This window comes from Heteronotia binoei, chromosome 21 (assembly GCF_032191835.1).
Source record: "Heteronotia binoei isolate CCM8104 ecotype False Entrance Well chromosome 21, APGP_CSIRO_Hbin_v1, whole genome shotgun sequence".
NCBI classification, from domain to species: domain Eukaryota; kingdom Metazoa; phylum Chordata; class Lepidosauria; order Squamata; family Gekkonidae; genus Heteronotia; species Heteronotia binoei.
The window spans coordinates 8,710,722-8,726,493 of NC_083243.1; the positions used below are offsets into that span (position 1 = coordinate 8,710,722).

Here is a 15,772-nt window from a genome sequence, read left to right on the forward strand (position 1 = left end):
GGGCTCTCAGTACAGGGCCTACTGGAAGCTCCAGGAGGATTGGCTACATCAGGGGGTGGGGCCTAATATGCAAAGGAGGTCCTGCTAGAATTCCTTACAGGGCTCTCCGTACAGGGCCTACTGGAAGCTCCAGGAGGATTGGCTGCATCAGGGGGTGGGGCCTAATATGCAAAGGAGGTCCTGCTAGAATTCCTTACAGGGCTCCTCGTACAGGGTCTACTGTCAGCTCCAGGAGGATGGGCTACATCAGGGGGGTGCGGCCTAATATACAAAGGAGTCCCTGCTCCCAAAAAAAAAAGCCCCGGATTTGACCTTTAAAGCCCTAAATGGCATAAGACTGGAACCATCTACCCCCATTTGTTCTTGCTTGCGAATTAAGGTCACAGCAAGAGACCCTCCTGACCGTTTTCCCCCAAATGAACGCAGTTCCGGCTGGCTGGGCATCACGGAATGAGGCCGAATATGCAAATGCATTCCTGCTGGCCTTTTTCTACAAAAAAAGCCCTGTGTGAAACAACGGTGAGGCCTAATATGAAAAAAAAACCCTGGTTCCCCCAATCAAAGAAGCTTGTCTAGTGGGCGCATGAGAGGGGGCCTTTTTGGTGGTAGCCCCGCATTTACAGAACAACCTCCCTAAGGAGGTGTGCCTGGCCTCTCTCTCTTTTTAATCTTTAGGAGGCAGCTGAAGATGGTTTTATTTAGGATTGCATTTGACCGATGTGAGTTTTTATTCATTAACGGTCCTAACTGGAGTTCTTAAGTTGTGACTTTTTACGTTGTTTCTTTTAACTGTTGTTTTATTTATCTGGTTCTTACTGTTTTTTATAACCCTTTGGCATGCGCCGTAAGCTGCCTTCAAGTTCCGCCAGTTAAAACAGAGGTGTTGAACTCATTCGTTGTGAGGGCCGGATCTGACATAAATGGGATTTTGTGGGACCAGGCTGTGCATCTCATAAAATGTAATGCCAGGTAGTGGAAAATATATTATTTACTTATTTATTACTTTAATCTCTTTTTGTGCACTGCACAAGAGTGTGGAGCAACAAGCATCTGAAAAAAGGCACAAAGATCAATGTTTACAAAGCAGTTGTGATGACAACCCCCATCTACGGCTCCGAATCATGGGTTTTATACCGTCATCACCTGCGACTCCTTGAGCGCTTTCATCAGCGCTGCCTTCGCACCATCCTCAACATCCACTGGAGTGACTTTGTGACCAACACTGAAGTCCTCAAGCGGGCGGAGCTTACAAGCATCGAGGCACTGCTGTTGAAGACACAGCTGCGCTGGGCAGGGCATATTTCTAGGATGGAAAACCACCGCCTTCCCAAGATTGCTCTGTATGGCGAACTTTCCACCGGCCATCGAAATAGAGGGGCACCAAAGAAGAGATACAAGGACTCCTTGAAGAAATCCCTTGGCACCTGTCGCATCAACCATCACCAGTGGTCTGACCTAGCCTCAGATCGCAAAGCATGGAGGCACACCATCCACCAGGCTGTCTCTTCCTTTGAGAACGCACGCAGAGCTGGTCTTGAGGACAAAAGGAGATTGAGGAAGAATCGCACTGCTACAGCACCAACCCCAGATCAGACTTTTCCCTGCAGCCACTGTGGCCGGATCTGCCTGTCCCGCATTGGTCTTGTCAGCCACCAGCGAGCCTGCAGCAGACGTGGACTACTGCACCCTTCTTAAATCTTCGTTCGCGAAGTCAAGCCGAGAGAGAGAGACTTTAATCTTATATCCCCCCCTCTCCGCGAGCGGACTCAGGGCGGCTGACAGTCAATTAAAAAAACATTTACCATTGTAGTTTAAAACAACAATTTAAAATACATTTTAAGTGGCTGTTCAGTCTCCGTATAGGCTCTCTTCTGGCAGTGATCCTATAGCGATCGTAGTTTCTCAGCAGTGTCGGGTGGCAGTCCTCTGCCAGTTTAGGTGTTGAAGGCCTGCCGAAATAGTTCAGTTTTGCAGGCCCTGTGGAATTGAGAAAGATCCCGCAGGGCCTTTATGGCCTCCAGGGGAGGCATTCCACATTTCTGGTGCTGCCACTGAGAAGGCCCTGTCCCGTGTGGAACACAATCTGGCCTCCCTAGGTCTGGGGACAGATCGTAAGTTTTGCGTCCCTGAACACAGTGTTCTCTGGGGAACATATGGGGAAAGGCGGTCCCATAGATAGGCAGGCCCTCGACCATATAAACTTTATAAAGGATACAGAGAAGCGCAATAAAGGTATTATTTTTACTTAAAGTACAAACATGCTTCGAACTCTTTGCAATGTTTTGTTTAAAAATGGAAAGGTGGGAGAATTAGTGGGATTTAGCAATGCAATTTTTAAAACAAAGCATCAAGAAAAAGCACACAATGTAAACCAAAAACATAAAATGCTCCGGGCTCAGGAAAACATGAAACGGCTGGGCAATGCAAACTTCTTCCCCTGTCCCCAGGTCTACTCAGATTGGCAACGGCTCTCCAGTGTAATATTCTCCCTTCGGCTGTGGGCTCCCAGGTTAGTGTACTCCCTAGGCACCGGTTCTCAGGTCCTTTCATCAGAGACATGCTGGCTCAAAGTACCAACGCTTTATTCACAAGGTCACACAACACCAGCAAAGAAAAAGAATCTCACTGGTCATATAAAGACTGAAAAGTGAAACTGAGCTCCACTCCCATTGAAATATGCCGCAGCACAGACAAAGCTGCAAGGAAAACATGGAATGGATTTCCCATTAAGGTCTGTCCCAGAGTAGCCTGTCTAGGCACAGATAACTTAATAGAAAGTCCATTCCACATTTTCTTTGCAGCGCTACAAGCTCAGCATTGCCTCCTTCTTCAGACTGCAAAGACAATGAAGGAGGAGCTGCGAACTTCGGCAGCCTAGGAGCTTCAAAGGGTAAGGACAAGAGGGGGAAGGGAGGAGATAAGAGCCCGGTGGGTCTGACGAAGAAGCCTGCAGATTTATACCCTGCACGTCTCTCTGAATCAGAGACTCAGAGCAGCTTACAATCTCCTATATCTTCTCTCCCCACAACAGACATCCTGTGAGGTGGGTGGGACTGAGAGGGCTCTCACAGCAGCTGCCCTTCAAGGACAACCTCTGCCAGAGCTATGGCTGACCCAAGGCCATGCCAGCAGCTGCAAGCGGAGGAGTAGGGAATCAAACCCGGTTCTCCCAGATAAGAGTCCACGCACTTCACCACTACACTGGCTCTCTGAAAGTCCTGGGCCCACAGGCCGGACATTCAACACCCCTGAGTTAAAACAAAAGATGTAACAGTCTTAGAGCACAACAATGACTAACCTCAGCTGCTGTCTTGATGGCCACGTTATACCGGAGAAGGAAGTCCAAGCCTGCAGCACCCCTTTCGAGACAGAAATCAGATGTTATGATTCACACAACTGTCCCTTACCTCAGACTTCTAGGTAAACCCGTGACTCCACTGTACGGCTTAAGAACATAAGGGAAGCCATGTTGGATCAGGCCAATGGCCGATCCAGTCCAACACTCTGCGTCACATAAGAACATAACAGAAGCCATGTTGGGTCAGGCCAGTGGCTCATCCAGTCCAACACTCTGTGTCACATAAGAACATCAGAGAAGCCATGCTGGATCAGGCCAATGGCCCATCCAGTCCAACACTTTGTGTCACATAAGAACATAAGAGAAGCCATGTTGGATCAGGCCAATGGCCCATCCATTCTGTGTCACATAAGAACATAAGAGAAGCCATGCTGGATCAGGCCAATGGCCCCTCCAGTCTAACACTCTGTGACACATAAGAACATAAGAGAAGCCCTGTTGGATCAGGCCAGTGGCCCATCCAGTCCAACACTCTGTGTCACATAAGAACATAAGAGAAGCCATGTTGGATCAGGCCAATGGCCTATCCAGTCCAACACTCTGTGTCACATAAGAGAAGCCATGGTGGGTCAGGCCAATGGCCCATTCAGTCCAGCACTCTGTGTCACATAAGAACATAAGAGAAGCCATGTTGGATCAGGCCAATGGCCCATCCAGTCCAACACTCTGTGTCACATAAGAACATAAGAGAAGCCATGTTGGATCAGGCCAATGGCCCTTCCAGTCCAACAGTCTGTGTCACATAAGAGAAGCCATGTTGGATCAGGCCAATGGCCGATCCAGTCCAACACTCTGGGCGTTTTCGCACTCACCTTCAGCCGGCGCGACCCCCCTCTTCACCGCGCAGGATCTGCGCGGATTTCGCACTAAACGCCGCGGAGCAGCCGGAAGAGCCGGAAACTCCTGGCGCAAAAGCGGCGCAAACGGAAACTGCTTTTTGACGGTTTCCGTTTGCGCCGCAAAAGCGCCGGGAGTTTCGGCTCTTCCGGCTGCTCCGCGGCGTTTAGTGCGAAATCTGCACAGATCCTGTGCGGTGAAGAGGGGGGTCGCGCCGGCTGAAGGTGAGTGCGAAAACACCCTAAGTGTCACATAAGAACATAAGAGAAGCCATGTTGGATCAGGCCAGTGGCCCATCCAGTCCAACACTCTGTGTCACACAGTGGCCAACCCCCCCCCCCCCCAAGTGCCATCAGGAGGTTCACAAGTGGGGCTAGAAGCTCTTCCACTTTGCCCCCCCCAAGCACCAAGAATACAGAGCATCACTGTCCCAAACAGTTCCAATAATACGTTGTGGCCAATAGCCACTGATGGACCTCTGCTCCATACTTTTAAGGCAGCTTTCATACAAACCAATGCTCCTGTTTTCAAAAAAATTAAATTGTTGTACAGAAAAAAAAAAAGGCAGGGCTGAAGTTGTACCAATGGCTGAACTATACTATTGGAGTTCTGGTCTTATCTTAATCTGTATGTATTACGTTTATGAGATATCCTAAATCCGTTGTGTTTAATTTGATATGTTTTATTTATCGTTATGGCTATGTTCTAATGTTGTGAGCCGCCCTGAGCCGGCTTTGCAGGAGAGGGTGGGGTATAAATTGCAAATTAAATGAAATTAAAAGCTGCTGACTACTTTACACAGAGGAGGATTAAACGTGTGGCGTTCGTTGCCAGAGAATGCTGGGACGGGCGCAGGCACGGACAGCTTTGAAAGGGGATTAGATAGATTCATGGAGGAGGAGTCTTTCAGTGGCTACTAACCATGGTGACTGAGGGAAACCTCCACGTTGAGGGACTCAACCTCTGAATCCCAGAACCAGGAGGCAACATCAGGGGAAAGCCTCAGTCTCTCTGACCAGTTGTTGGCCCTCCAGAGGAACTGGTCGACTGGACTAGATGGACCCTCACTGGTCTGATTAGTGGGGCTTTCTTACAAAGGCCTGGGCCTCTATGCCATGCTGCTGGCCCTCCAGAGGAAACTGGTTGACCAGAGTGTGAGATGGGATGCTGGACTGGGTAGACCACTGGTCTGATCCTGCAGGATTCTGGTGATGTTCTTATCAGGGGATGGGCCTCATACTCTCTGCCCCGTTGTTGGCCCTCCAAAGGAACTGATTGGCCATTGTGTGAGGCAGGATGCTGGACTAGATGGACCCTCACTGGTCTGATCCAGCAGGGCTCTCCTGATGTTCTTATGAAGGCCTCAGCCTCTCTGCCCTGTTGTGGGCCCCTCAGAGGAATTGGATGACCTCTGTGTGAGACAGGAGGCTGGACTAGATGGACCCTCACTGGTCTTATCCAGCAGGGCTCTTCTTATAAAGGCCAGGGGGTGGCCCAAATTGTGGCTCAGGAGCCACATGTGGCTCTTTCACACATATTGTGTGGCTTTTGAAGCTCCTGCCACCCCATCAGCTGGCATGCAGAAGGCATGTGTCTCTTTAAATCACTTCAGAGAATGCATTTAAAGTCACTTTCTTTTCACCTCTCCCTCCCTCCCTCCCTTTCTCCCACCCATTTGCCTGCCTTCCTTGTGGCTCTCAAACATCTGATGTTTATTTTATGTGGCTCTTATAATTAAGCAAGTTTGGCCACCTCTGCTCTATGCCCTGTTGTTGGCCCTCCAGAGGAACTGGCTGGCCCCTGTGTGAGAGAAGATGCTGGATTAGATGGACCCTCACTGGTCTGATCTAGCAGGGCTCTTCTGATGTTCTTATGAAGGCCTCAGCCTCTCTGCCCTGTTGTTGGCCTTCCAGAGGAACTGGGTGGTCACTGTGTGAGGCAGGAGGCTGGACTAGATGGACCCTCACTGGTCAGATTCAGCTGGGCTCTTCTTATGAAGGCCTCGGCCTCTCTCCCGTTGTTGGCTCTCCTGAGGAACTGGTTGGCCATTGTGCGAAACAGGATGCTGGACTAGATGCACCCTCACTGGTCTGATCCAGCAGGGCTCTTCTGATGTTTTTTATGAAGGCCTTGGCCTCCATGCCCTGTTGTTGGCCCTCCAGAGGAACTGGTTGGCCACTGTGTGAGACAGGAGGCTGGACTAGATGGACCCTCACTGGTCTGATCCAGCAGGGCTCTTCTGATGTACTTCTCAAGGGGAAGGCCTCAGCCCTCTGCCCTGTTGTTGGCCCTCCAGAGGAACTGGTTGGCCACTGTGTGAGACAGGAGGCTGGACTAGATGGACCCTCACTGGTCTGATCCAGCAGGGCTCTTCTGATGTTCTTATGAAGGCCTCAGCCTCCATGCCCTGTTGTTTGGCCCTCCAGAGGTACTGGCTGGCCACTGTGTGAGACAGGAGGCTGGACTAGATGGGCCCTCGCTGGCCTGATCCAGCCAGGCTCTTCTTATGTTCTTCTCACACTGAGGAGATTTATAGGCCGCTTCTACAGAGATGTGCTCGAGGCAACTAACCAAGTATAAACAAACCATAAAAGTATAAGACATAAAACCATAAGGTAATATAAAAGATATAAAACCATAAGGGTCACAAACAATATGGCTAGAATCTAACAGCAGTAGTCATAAAACAGCAGGCATGTAAATTTTTTAAAAAAGAGCTGCGCAGGGTTTTTAAATGAGGAAGGTTGGCTGTAGAAGGCAATAGCCAGCCACTGTGAGGCCTTTCCTCTTTCACAGCTAGGATTTCATTTAATTCCCCCAGTGGGGAACCCACAGTGGCTTCTGTCATTTTTCTCTCATCCTCAGAACAATCCCATGAGTCAGTTGGTCACCTTTACTTGCATGTACAAACACCATAAATAGCGGTTTAACAGAGAGGAGTACAAACCCAACATAACCAAGACAAAAATCATCCTACAAAAGTTCATGTGCTATTTAAACACCCCCCGAACTTTAGAGTGCAGAAACTTCTGGAAATTAAAGGGGCTCTTACTGCTCGTGTGTTTAACAACTCAACTTTGAAGTCACTCACAGCTAGGGCTGAGGAGGAGGAGGAGGAGAAGAGAAGGAGAAGAAGATGATGATATTGGATTTATATCCCCAGCCCTCCACTCCTCAGAGTCTCAGAGCGGATCAAAATCTCCTCTATCTTCTTCCTCCACAACAGACACCCAGTGAGGTGGTTGGGGCACTCCTCCACTTGCAGCTGCTGGAATGGCCTTGGGTCAGCTGTAGCTCTCACAGAGCTGTCTGTGAAAGGGCAGCTTCTAAGAGAGCTCTCTCAGCCCCACCCACCTCACAGGGTGTCTGGGGGAGGAAGGGAAAGGAGACTGTAAGCCACTTTGAGACTCTGAGATTCAGAGGCGAGGGGCAGGAAATAAATCCAACATCATCCTCATCATCTTCTTCCTTCTCCTCCTCCTTATCCAAGGAGGTGTTGACAGGCATCTCTTGCCTTGAAAACCCCAGAGCATCGCTTTTAAGTCAGCTGTGACTAACAGCCCTGTCCAAGACCACCTGGGAAATGGTCACACAGCGCCATCTGGTGGCACCTGCTTCAAGTCAGCTGTGACTAACAGCGCTTTCCAAGACCACCTGGAAATGGCCACACAGCGCCATCTGGTGGCACCTGCTTCAAGTCAGCTGTGACTAACAGCGCTTTCCAAGACCCCCTGGGAAATGGTAGCACAGCGCCATCTGGTGGCACCTGCCATAAGACAACCATCCTTCAACTGAGTCCCAATTTTACAAGGGCCCACACTGTCCTTTCCCCTATCTTAAGTGGGCAACACCCTTGGACTGGTTATGTTGACAGCCTTTGGCTGCCCAAGGTCTTCGAGTGAGCTTCACAACTAAGTGGGAATCGAACCCAGGCCTCCCCCATTCCCAGGGTTCACTTTGTAGCAGGAGCTCCTTCGCATATTAGGCCTGATGCAGCCAATCCTCCAAGAGCTTACAGGGCTCTTCTTACAGGGCCTAGTGTAAGCTCTTGGAGGACTGGCTACGTCAGGGAGGTGTGGCCTAATATGCAAAGGAGCTCCTGCTACAAAGTCAGCCCTGCCCAGTTCCTAATCTGACACTACGGCCGAAGCACTTTATCATCCCCCCACCTGTATAAATCGATGGTGCGGTCTCAATTGGAATACTGTGTGCAGTTCTGGTCACCGCACCTCAAAAAGGATATTATAGCATCGGAAAAAAGTCCAGAAAAGGGCAACTAGAATGATTAAAGCTTTGGAACACTTTCCCTATGAAGAAAGGTTAAAACGCTTGGGGCTCTTTAGCTTGGAGAAACGTCGGCTGCGGGGTGACATGATAGAGGTTTACAAGATTATGCATGGGATAGAGAAAGGAGAGAAAGAGGTACTTTTCTCCCTTTCTCACAAGAAAGAACTCGTGGGCATTCAATGAAATTGATGAGCAGTTGAGTTAGAACGGATAAAAGGAGGTACTTCTTCACCCAAAGGGTGATTAACATGTGGAATTCAGTGCCACAGGGGGTGGTGGCGGCTACAAGCATAGCCAGCTGCAGGAGGGGGTTAGATAAAAAATGGAGCAGAGGTCCATCAGTGGCTATTAGCCACAGTGTGTGTGTGTATGTATATAAATTTTTGGCCACTGTGTGATACAGAGTGTTGGACTGGATGGGCCATTGGCCTGATCCAACATGGCTTCTCTTATGTTCTTATGTGACACAGAGTGTGGGACTGGATGGGCCTGATCCAACATGGCTTCTCTTATGTTCTTATGTGACACAGAGTGTGGGTCTGGATGGGCCATTGGCCTGATCCAACATGGCTTCTCTTATGTTCTTATGTGACACAGAGTGTGGGACTGGATGGGCCATTGGCCTGATCCAACATGGCTTCTCTTATGTTCTTATGTGACACAGAGTGCTGGACTGGATGGGCCACTGGCCTGATCCAACATGGCTTCTCTTATGTTCTTATATGACACAGAGTGTTGGACTGGAGGGGGCCCTGGCCTGATCCAACATGGTTTCTCTTATGTTCTTATGTGACACAGAGTGTTGGACTGGAGGGGCCATTGGCCTGATCCAACATGGCTTCTCTTATGTTCTTATATGACACAGAGTGTTGGACTGGATGGGCCATTGGCCTGAGCCAACATGGCTCCTCTTATGTTCTTATGTGACACAGAGTGTGGGACTGGATGGGCCTGATCCAACATGGCTTCTCTTATGTTCTTATGTGACACAGAGTGCTGGACTGGATGGGCCACTGGCCTGATCCAACATGGCTTCTCTTATGTTCTTATATGACACAGAGTGTTGGACTGGAGGGGCCACTGGCCTGATCCAACATGGTTTCTCTTATGTTCTTATGTGACACAGAGTGTTGGACTGGAGGGGCCATTGGCCTGATCCAACATGGCTTCTCTTATGTTCTTATATGACACAGAGTGTTGGACTGGATGGGCCATTGGCCTGAGCCAACATGGCTCCTCTTATGTTCTTATGTGACACAGAGTGTGGGACTGGATGGGCCTGATCCAACATGGCTTCTCTTATGTTCTTATGTGACACAGAGTGCTGGACTGGATGGGCCACTGGCCTGATCCAACATGGCTTCTCTTATGTTCTTATATGACACAGAGTGTTGGACTGGATGGGCCATTGGCCTGATCCAACATGGCTCCTCTTATGTTCTTATGTGACACAGAGTGTTGGACTGGATGGGCCACTGGCCTGATCCAACATGGCTTCTCTTATGTTCTTATGTGACACAGAGTGTTGGACTGGAGGGGCCATTGGCCTGATCCAACATGGCTTCTCTTATGTTCTTATATGACACAGAGTGTTGGACTGGATGGGCCATTGGCCTGATCCAACATGGCTCCTCTTATGTTCTTATGTGACACAGAGTGTTGGACTGGATGGGCCACTGGCCTGATCCAACATGGCTCCTCTTATGTTCTTATGTGACACAGAGTGTTGGACTGGATGGGCCACTGGCCTGATCCAACATGGCTCCTCTTATGTTCTTATGTGACACAGAGTGTTGGACTGGAGGGGCCATTGGCCTGACCCAACAGGGTTTCTCTTATGTTCTTATGTGACACAGAGTGTTGGACTGGAGGGGCCACTGGCCTGATCCAACATGGCTCCTCTTATGTTCTTATGTGACACAGAGTGTTGGACTGGATGGGCCATTGGCCTGATCCAACATGGCTCCTCTTATGTTCTTATGTGACACAGAGTGTTGGACTGGATCGGCCACTGGCCTGATCCAACATGGCTCCTCTTATGTTCTTATGTGACACAGAGTGTTGGACTGGATGGGCCACTGGCCTGATCCAACATGGCTTCTCTTATGTTCTTATGTGACACAGAGTGTTGGACTGGAGGGGCCATTGGCCTGATCCAACATGGCTTCTTTTATGTTCTTATGTGACACAGAGTGTTGGACTGGAGGGGCCACTGGCCTGATCCAACATGGCTTCTCTTATGTTCTTATGTGACACAGAGTGTTGGACTGGAGGGGCCATTGGCCTGATCCAACATGGCTTCTTTTATGTTCTTATGTGACACAGAGTGTTGGACTGGAGGGGCCATTGGCCTGATCCAACATGGCTTCTCTTATGTTCTTATGTGACACAGAGTGTTGGACTGGAGGGGCCAGTGGCCTGATCCAACAGGGCTTCTCTTATGTTCTTATGTGACACAGAGTGTTGGACTGGAGGGGCCACTGGCCTGATCCAACAAGGCTTCTCTTATGTGACACAGAGTGTTGGACTGGAGGGGCCAGTGGCCTGATCCAACAGGGCTTCTCTTATGTTCTTATGTGACACAGAGTGTTGGACTGGAGGGGCCAGTGGCCTGATCCAACATGGCTTCTCTATGTTCTTATGCTCTTATCCTCTCCCTGCCCACCTTGAATAGCTCCTCTCACCTTGACAAAAGGACCACCCCGGCTTTCCCCAGCAACCTCCAGGCCACGAATTCAGCTGTCCGTCTGTCTTCCTCCAGAGTTTCTTTCTGGGTGAGGATGAAGAGCAGCGGAAGGCCAAGCTGGAGGTGGACGGTTGAAACCTTCTCTGGATCCGCCATGAACTCCATCTGGAGAAGAGAAAAGGAAATTCCAATGCAAGCTCCCTTAGTTTAACCGGTTAAAACCAGGGGTGGCCAAACTGTGGCTCGGGAGCCACGTGGGGCTCTTTCACACATATTGTGCGGCTCTTGAAGCCCCCACCACCCCATCAGCTGGCATGGAGAAGGCGTTTGTCTCTTACAAATCGCTTCTCCAAGCCAAGCCAGCCATGATTCAAAGAATAAATTTAAAGTCACTTTCTTTTCACCTCTCCCTCCCTCTCCCCACCCATTTGCCTGCCTTCCTTGTGGCTCTCAAACATCTGAGGTTTATTTTATGTGGCTCTTACGTTAAGCAACTTTGGCCGCCCCTGCTTTATGCCCTGTTGTTGGCCCTCCAGAGGAACTGGTTGGCCCGTGTGTGAGAGAAGATGCTGGACTAGATGGACCCTCACTGGTCTGATCCAGCAGGGCTCTTCTGATGTTTTAATGAAGGCCTCGGCCTCTCTACCCTGTTGTTGGCTCTCCAGAGGAACTGGCTGGCTCGTGTGAGAGAAGATGCTGGACTAGATGGACCTTCACTGGTCTGATCCAGCAGGGGTCTTCTGATGTTCTTATGAAGGCCTCGGTCTCTCTGCCCTGTTTCAGGCCCTCCAGAGGAACTGGGTGGCCCCTGTGTGAGAGAAGATGCTGGACTAGATGGACCTTCACTGGTCTGATGCAGCAGGGCTCTTCTGATGTTCTTTTGAAGGCCTCAGCCTCCATGCCCTGTTGTTGGCCCTCCAGAGGAACTGGGTGGCCCCTGTGTGAGGCAGGATGCTGGACTAGATGGACCCTTACTGGTCTGATACAGTAGGGCTCTTCTGGCAGCTTGGATAGTGCATTTTAAATTAAAGTTGCTCTTTCCACCTCTCCTCCACCATCTATTTGCCTCCCCCACTCCCTCCTCCCTCCCTCCGTCCTTCTTTCTTTGCGCCTCTCAAACATCTGACATTCATGTCTTGCAGTTCTCAAACATTTTATGTTTATTTTATGTGGCTCTTACATTAAGCAAGTTTGGCCGTCTCTGGTTAAAACCCAAGGATGGCTGCCAGCACATGCGATCTAGCTGGTCTTAAGTGGACCAAAACGAGCAATCCTGGATGCTTTTACACACACTAAACAATGTGCTTTGAATCCACTTTCCAACTGAATTTTGCTGTGTTGAAATGGCAAAACCCACTTGCAAATAAAACAAAGTTGGCGTTTAATAGAGCAATTAACAGAGTGCATTTTATCAAAGATTTCAGGTTTTCACGGCTGGCATCATCATTAGGGTTTGTGGAATCTTTCGGGCTCAAGTGCCGTGTTCTACTGGAGAAAGTTTTTCTTCCAGACGTTTCGTTCTCAGAGTGCATTTTACCACCTTTCGCACCATCATTCTCCAATTCCTACAGGTTTATTATCTTTGCTGTTTTCCCACACAACCTATACTAGCCAGACCAAACTGTTATTCTTTCACTTGGTTAATTTCACTACCTTCCCACTGGATTCTAACTTGATACTATTTTGCATGCTTAGCCCTACCCGCAAGCTGTATGTAGCACTGCTCACAGTAGATACCCCATTTCGTTGTCTGAGGAAGTGTGCTTTGAGCACACTTACATTCTCAATAAAACTTTGTCGGTCGTAAAAATGCAAATGGACAACTTTCTTCTATTGCTTCCAGGGCCTGGCACCCTAGCAGGAATAGCAAAAGCACAAAGCTCACGGCTCAATACTGCAAACATTGAATATATTTATACACACATAAAAAAGTGACTTATCAAAAATACAACTATATGTGGTTGCACAATAATCACGCTGACCCGAAACAAAACAGTCAGTTCATAATGCCGCTCCGCTTGCAAAATGCGCAGCTTTCCGTAATGTAAAGAGCAGGTGCTCTATTTTTACTCCTACGTTCATGTGGAGTCCAGTGCGGCGAGATGAAGTCTTGTGTTTTAACAATTTATTAATAACATATGGTTACAATATTTAATTGTCTCTTTTCTATACTAACCCATATGATATTTCAACCCCCCCTCCCTCCAATATTTGACTTCCCTGAAGTTATTAATTTAAATTCAATTATAAGGTACCACTAACCAATCAAAGTTCAATACTTTTCTTTTCTCATTAATACTAAAAAATTGTCCAATATCTTTTTGCATTCTACTCTTTCTCCATATATCCTTTAAATTTCTTCCACTCCTTTTTGAATATATCTAAATCATAGTCTCTTAAAAGTTTTAGTTAATTTGTCCATCTCACTCCATGATAAAACTTTCACAATCCAATCCCATTTCTCTGGTATTTTTCCCTGTTTCCACAGCTGCGCATACAATGTCCTAGCAGCTGAGAGCAAATACCAAATTAACGTCCTGTCTTCCTTTGGAAATTTTTCTAATTGTAATCCAAGCAAAAAAGTCTCTGCAGTTTTCTTAAAATCATAAACCAACATTTTTGGAGATTTCTTGTTGTATCATCTTCCAAAACTCTTTTGCTTTTTCACAAGTCCACCACATATGAAAGAAAGAAAGAACCTTCGTGTTTTCTACATTTCCAACATCTATCCGACCTCTTTTTACTCGCGGCGAGATGAAGTCTTGTAGATGATCAATATATTCCAAATGTCCCAAACTTGGAAACCCCAAGTGCAACGGTGGACTGGTAAATGAACCATTTCCCAGTGATACAACTAACAAGTGATACCATCACAACAGCTTTTCGAATCAATGTAGCAGTTGCTACACTGTTATGATTGAGAGCCAGTTTGGTGTAGTGGTTAAGTGTGCAGACTCTTATCTGAGAGAACTAGGTTTGATTCCCCACTCCTCCACTCGCAGCTGCTGGAATGGCCTTGGGTCAGCCAGAGCTCTCTTATCCGGGAGAACCGGATTTGATTCCCCACTCCTCACTCGCAGTTGCTGGAATGGCCTTGGGTCAGCCAGAGCTCTCTTATCCGCAAGAACCAGGTTTGATTCCCCACTCCTCCACTTGCAGCTGCTGGAATGGCCTTGGGTCAGCCAGAGCTCTCTTATCCAGGAGAACCGGGTTTGATTCCCCACTCCTGCACTTGCAACTGCTGGGATGGCCTTGGGTCAGCTATAGCTCTTACAGAGCTGTCCTTGAAAGGGCAGCTGCTGTGAGAGCCCTCTCCAGCCCCACCCACCTCACAGGGTGTCTGTTGTGGGGGAGGAAGGGAAAGGAGATTGCAGGCTGCTCTGAGACTCTATCCTTGAAAGGGCAGCTGCTGGGAGAGCCCTTTCCAGCCCCACCCACCTCACGGGGTGTCTGTTGTGGGGGAGGAAGGGAAAGGAGATTGTGAGCCTCTCTGAGACTCTTCAGAGTGGAGGGCGGGATATAAATCAAGTATCTTCTTCATCATCATCATTTGTTAGTCCCAACTTATCTTATCAGCACCTGACGAAGCATTCTGGGAGATGTTTCGTTCACCGGTCCACCTGGGGTTTCCAAGTTTGGGACATTCGGAATATATTGATCTACTTCATCTCACCACACTGGACTCCACATGAGCGTAGGAGTAAAAACAGAGCCTCTGCTCTTTACATTACGAAAAGCTGCGCATTTTGCAAGCGGAGCGGCATTATGAACTAACTGTTTTGGTTCGGGTCAGCGTTGTTATTGTGCAACCGTGCGTGCATATATAGTTGCATTTTTGATAAGTCACTTTTTATGTGTGTATACATATATTCAATATTTGCAGTATTGAGCCGTGAGCTTTGTGCTTTTGCTATTATGGCCTACACAGCAGGAAAAGTGTGCAATGTCGTGGACAAAATACTAGACTAGGGCTGGAAACCTGGGTTCAAATCTTGAAAGTTTACCGGGGAACCTCGGGCAGCAGAACTCCACACACCAGCCCTGGATGAGGAAAGGTAGGATAAAAAGGGAAGCAGACAGAGAGAAGAGGCAAGCCACCTGAGGGGCCTATCTGAACAAATACAGGGTTTGTTTCCTGTTCAAAATGGCGAACCAAGCCAGACTTCGGTTGCTGTCAGGTGATCCAGTCTGTTTGAGGCAGGCCTCTCCTCACCATCTGTCCTAGCCAGTTTGGTGTAGTGGTTAAGTGTGTGGACTCTTATCTGGGAGAACTGGGTTTGATTCCCCACTCCTCCACTTGCACCTGCTAGCATGGCCTTGGGTCAGCCATAGTTCTGGCAGAGGTTGGCCCCGAAAAGGCAGCTGCTGTGAGAGCCCTCTCAGCCCCACCCACCTCACAGGATGTCTGTTGTGGGGGAGGGAGGGAAAGGAGATTGTGAGCCACTCTGAGACTTCGTCCTTGAAAGGGCAGCTGCTGTGAGAGCCCTCTCAGTACCACCCACCTCACAGGGTGTCTGTTGTGGGGGAGGAAGGGAAAGGAGATTGTAGGCTGCTCTGAGACGCTGTCCTTGGAAGGGCAGCTGCTGGGAGAGCTCTCTCAGCCC

General features: G+C 48.8%; 1 protein-coding gene across 1 annotated transcript in view; it reads right to left on the reverse strand.

The window, feature by feature from the left end:
- LOC132588730 (thioredoxin domain-containing protein 16-like) overlaps positions 1-15,772 on the reverse strand; it is a 91,310-nt gene that overhangs the window by 49,530 nt on the left and 26,008 nt on the right. The window contains 2 exon segments of the mRNA XM_060261118.1: positions 3,299-3,359; positions 11,167-11,333. Coding sequence (XP_060117101.1) covers positions 3,299-3,359; positions 11,167-11,333 — 228 coding nt within the window.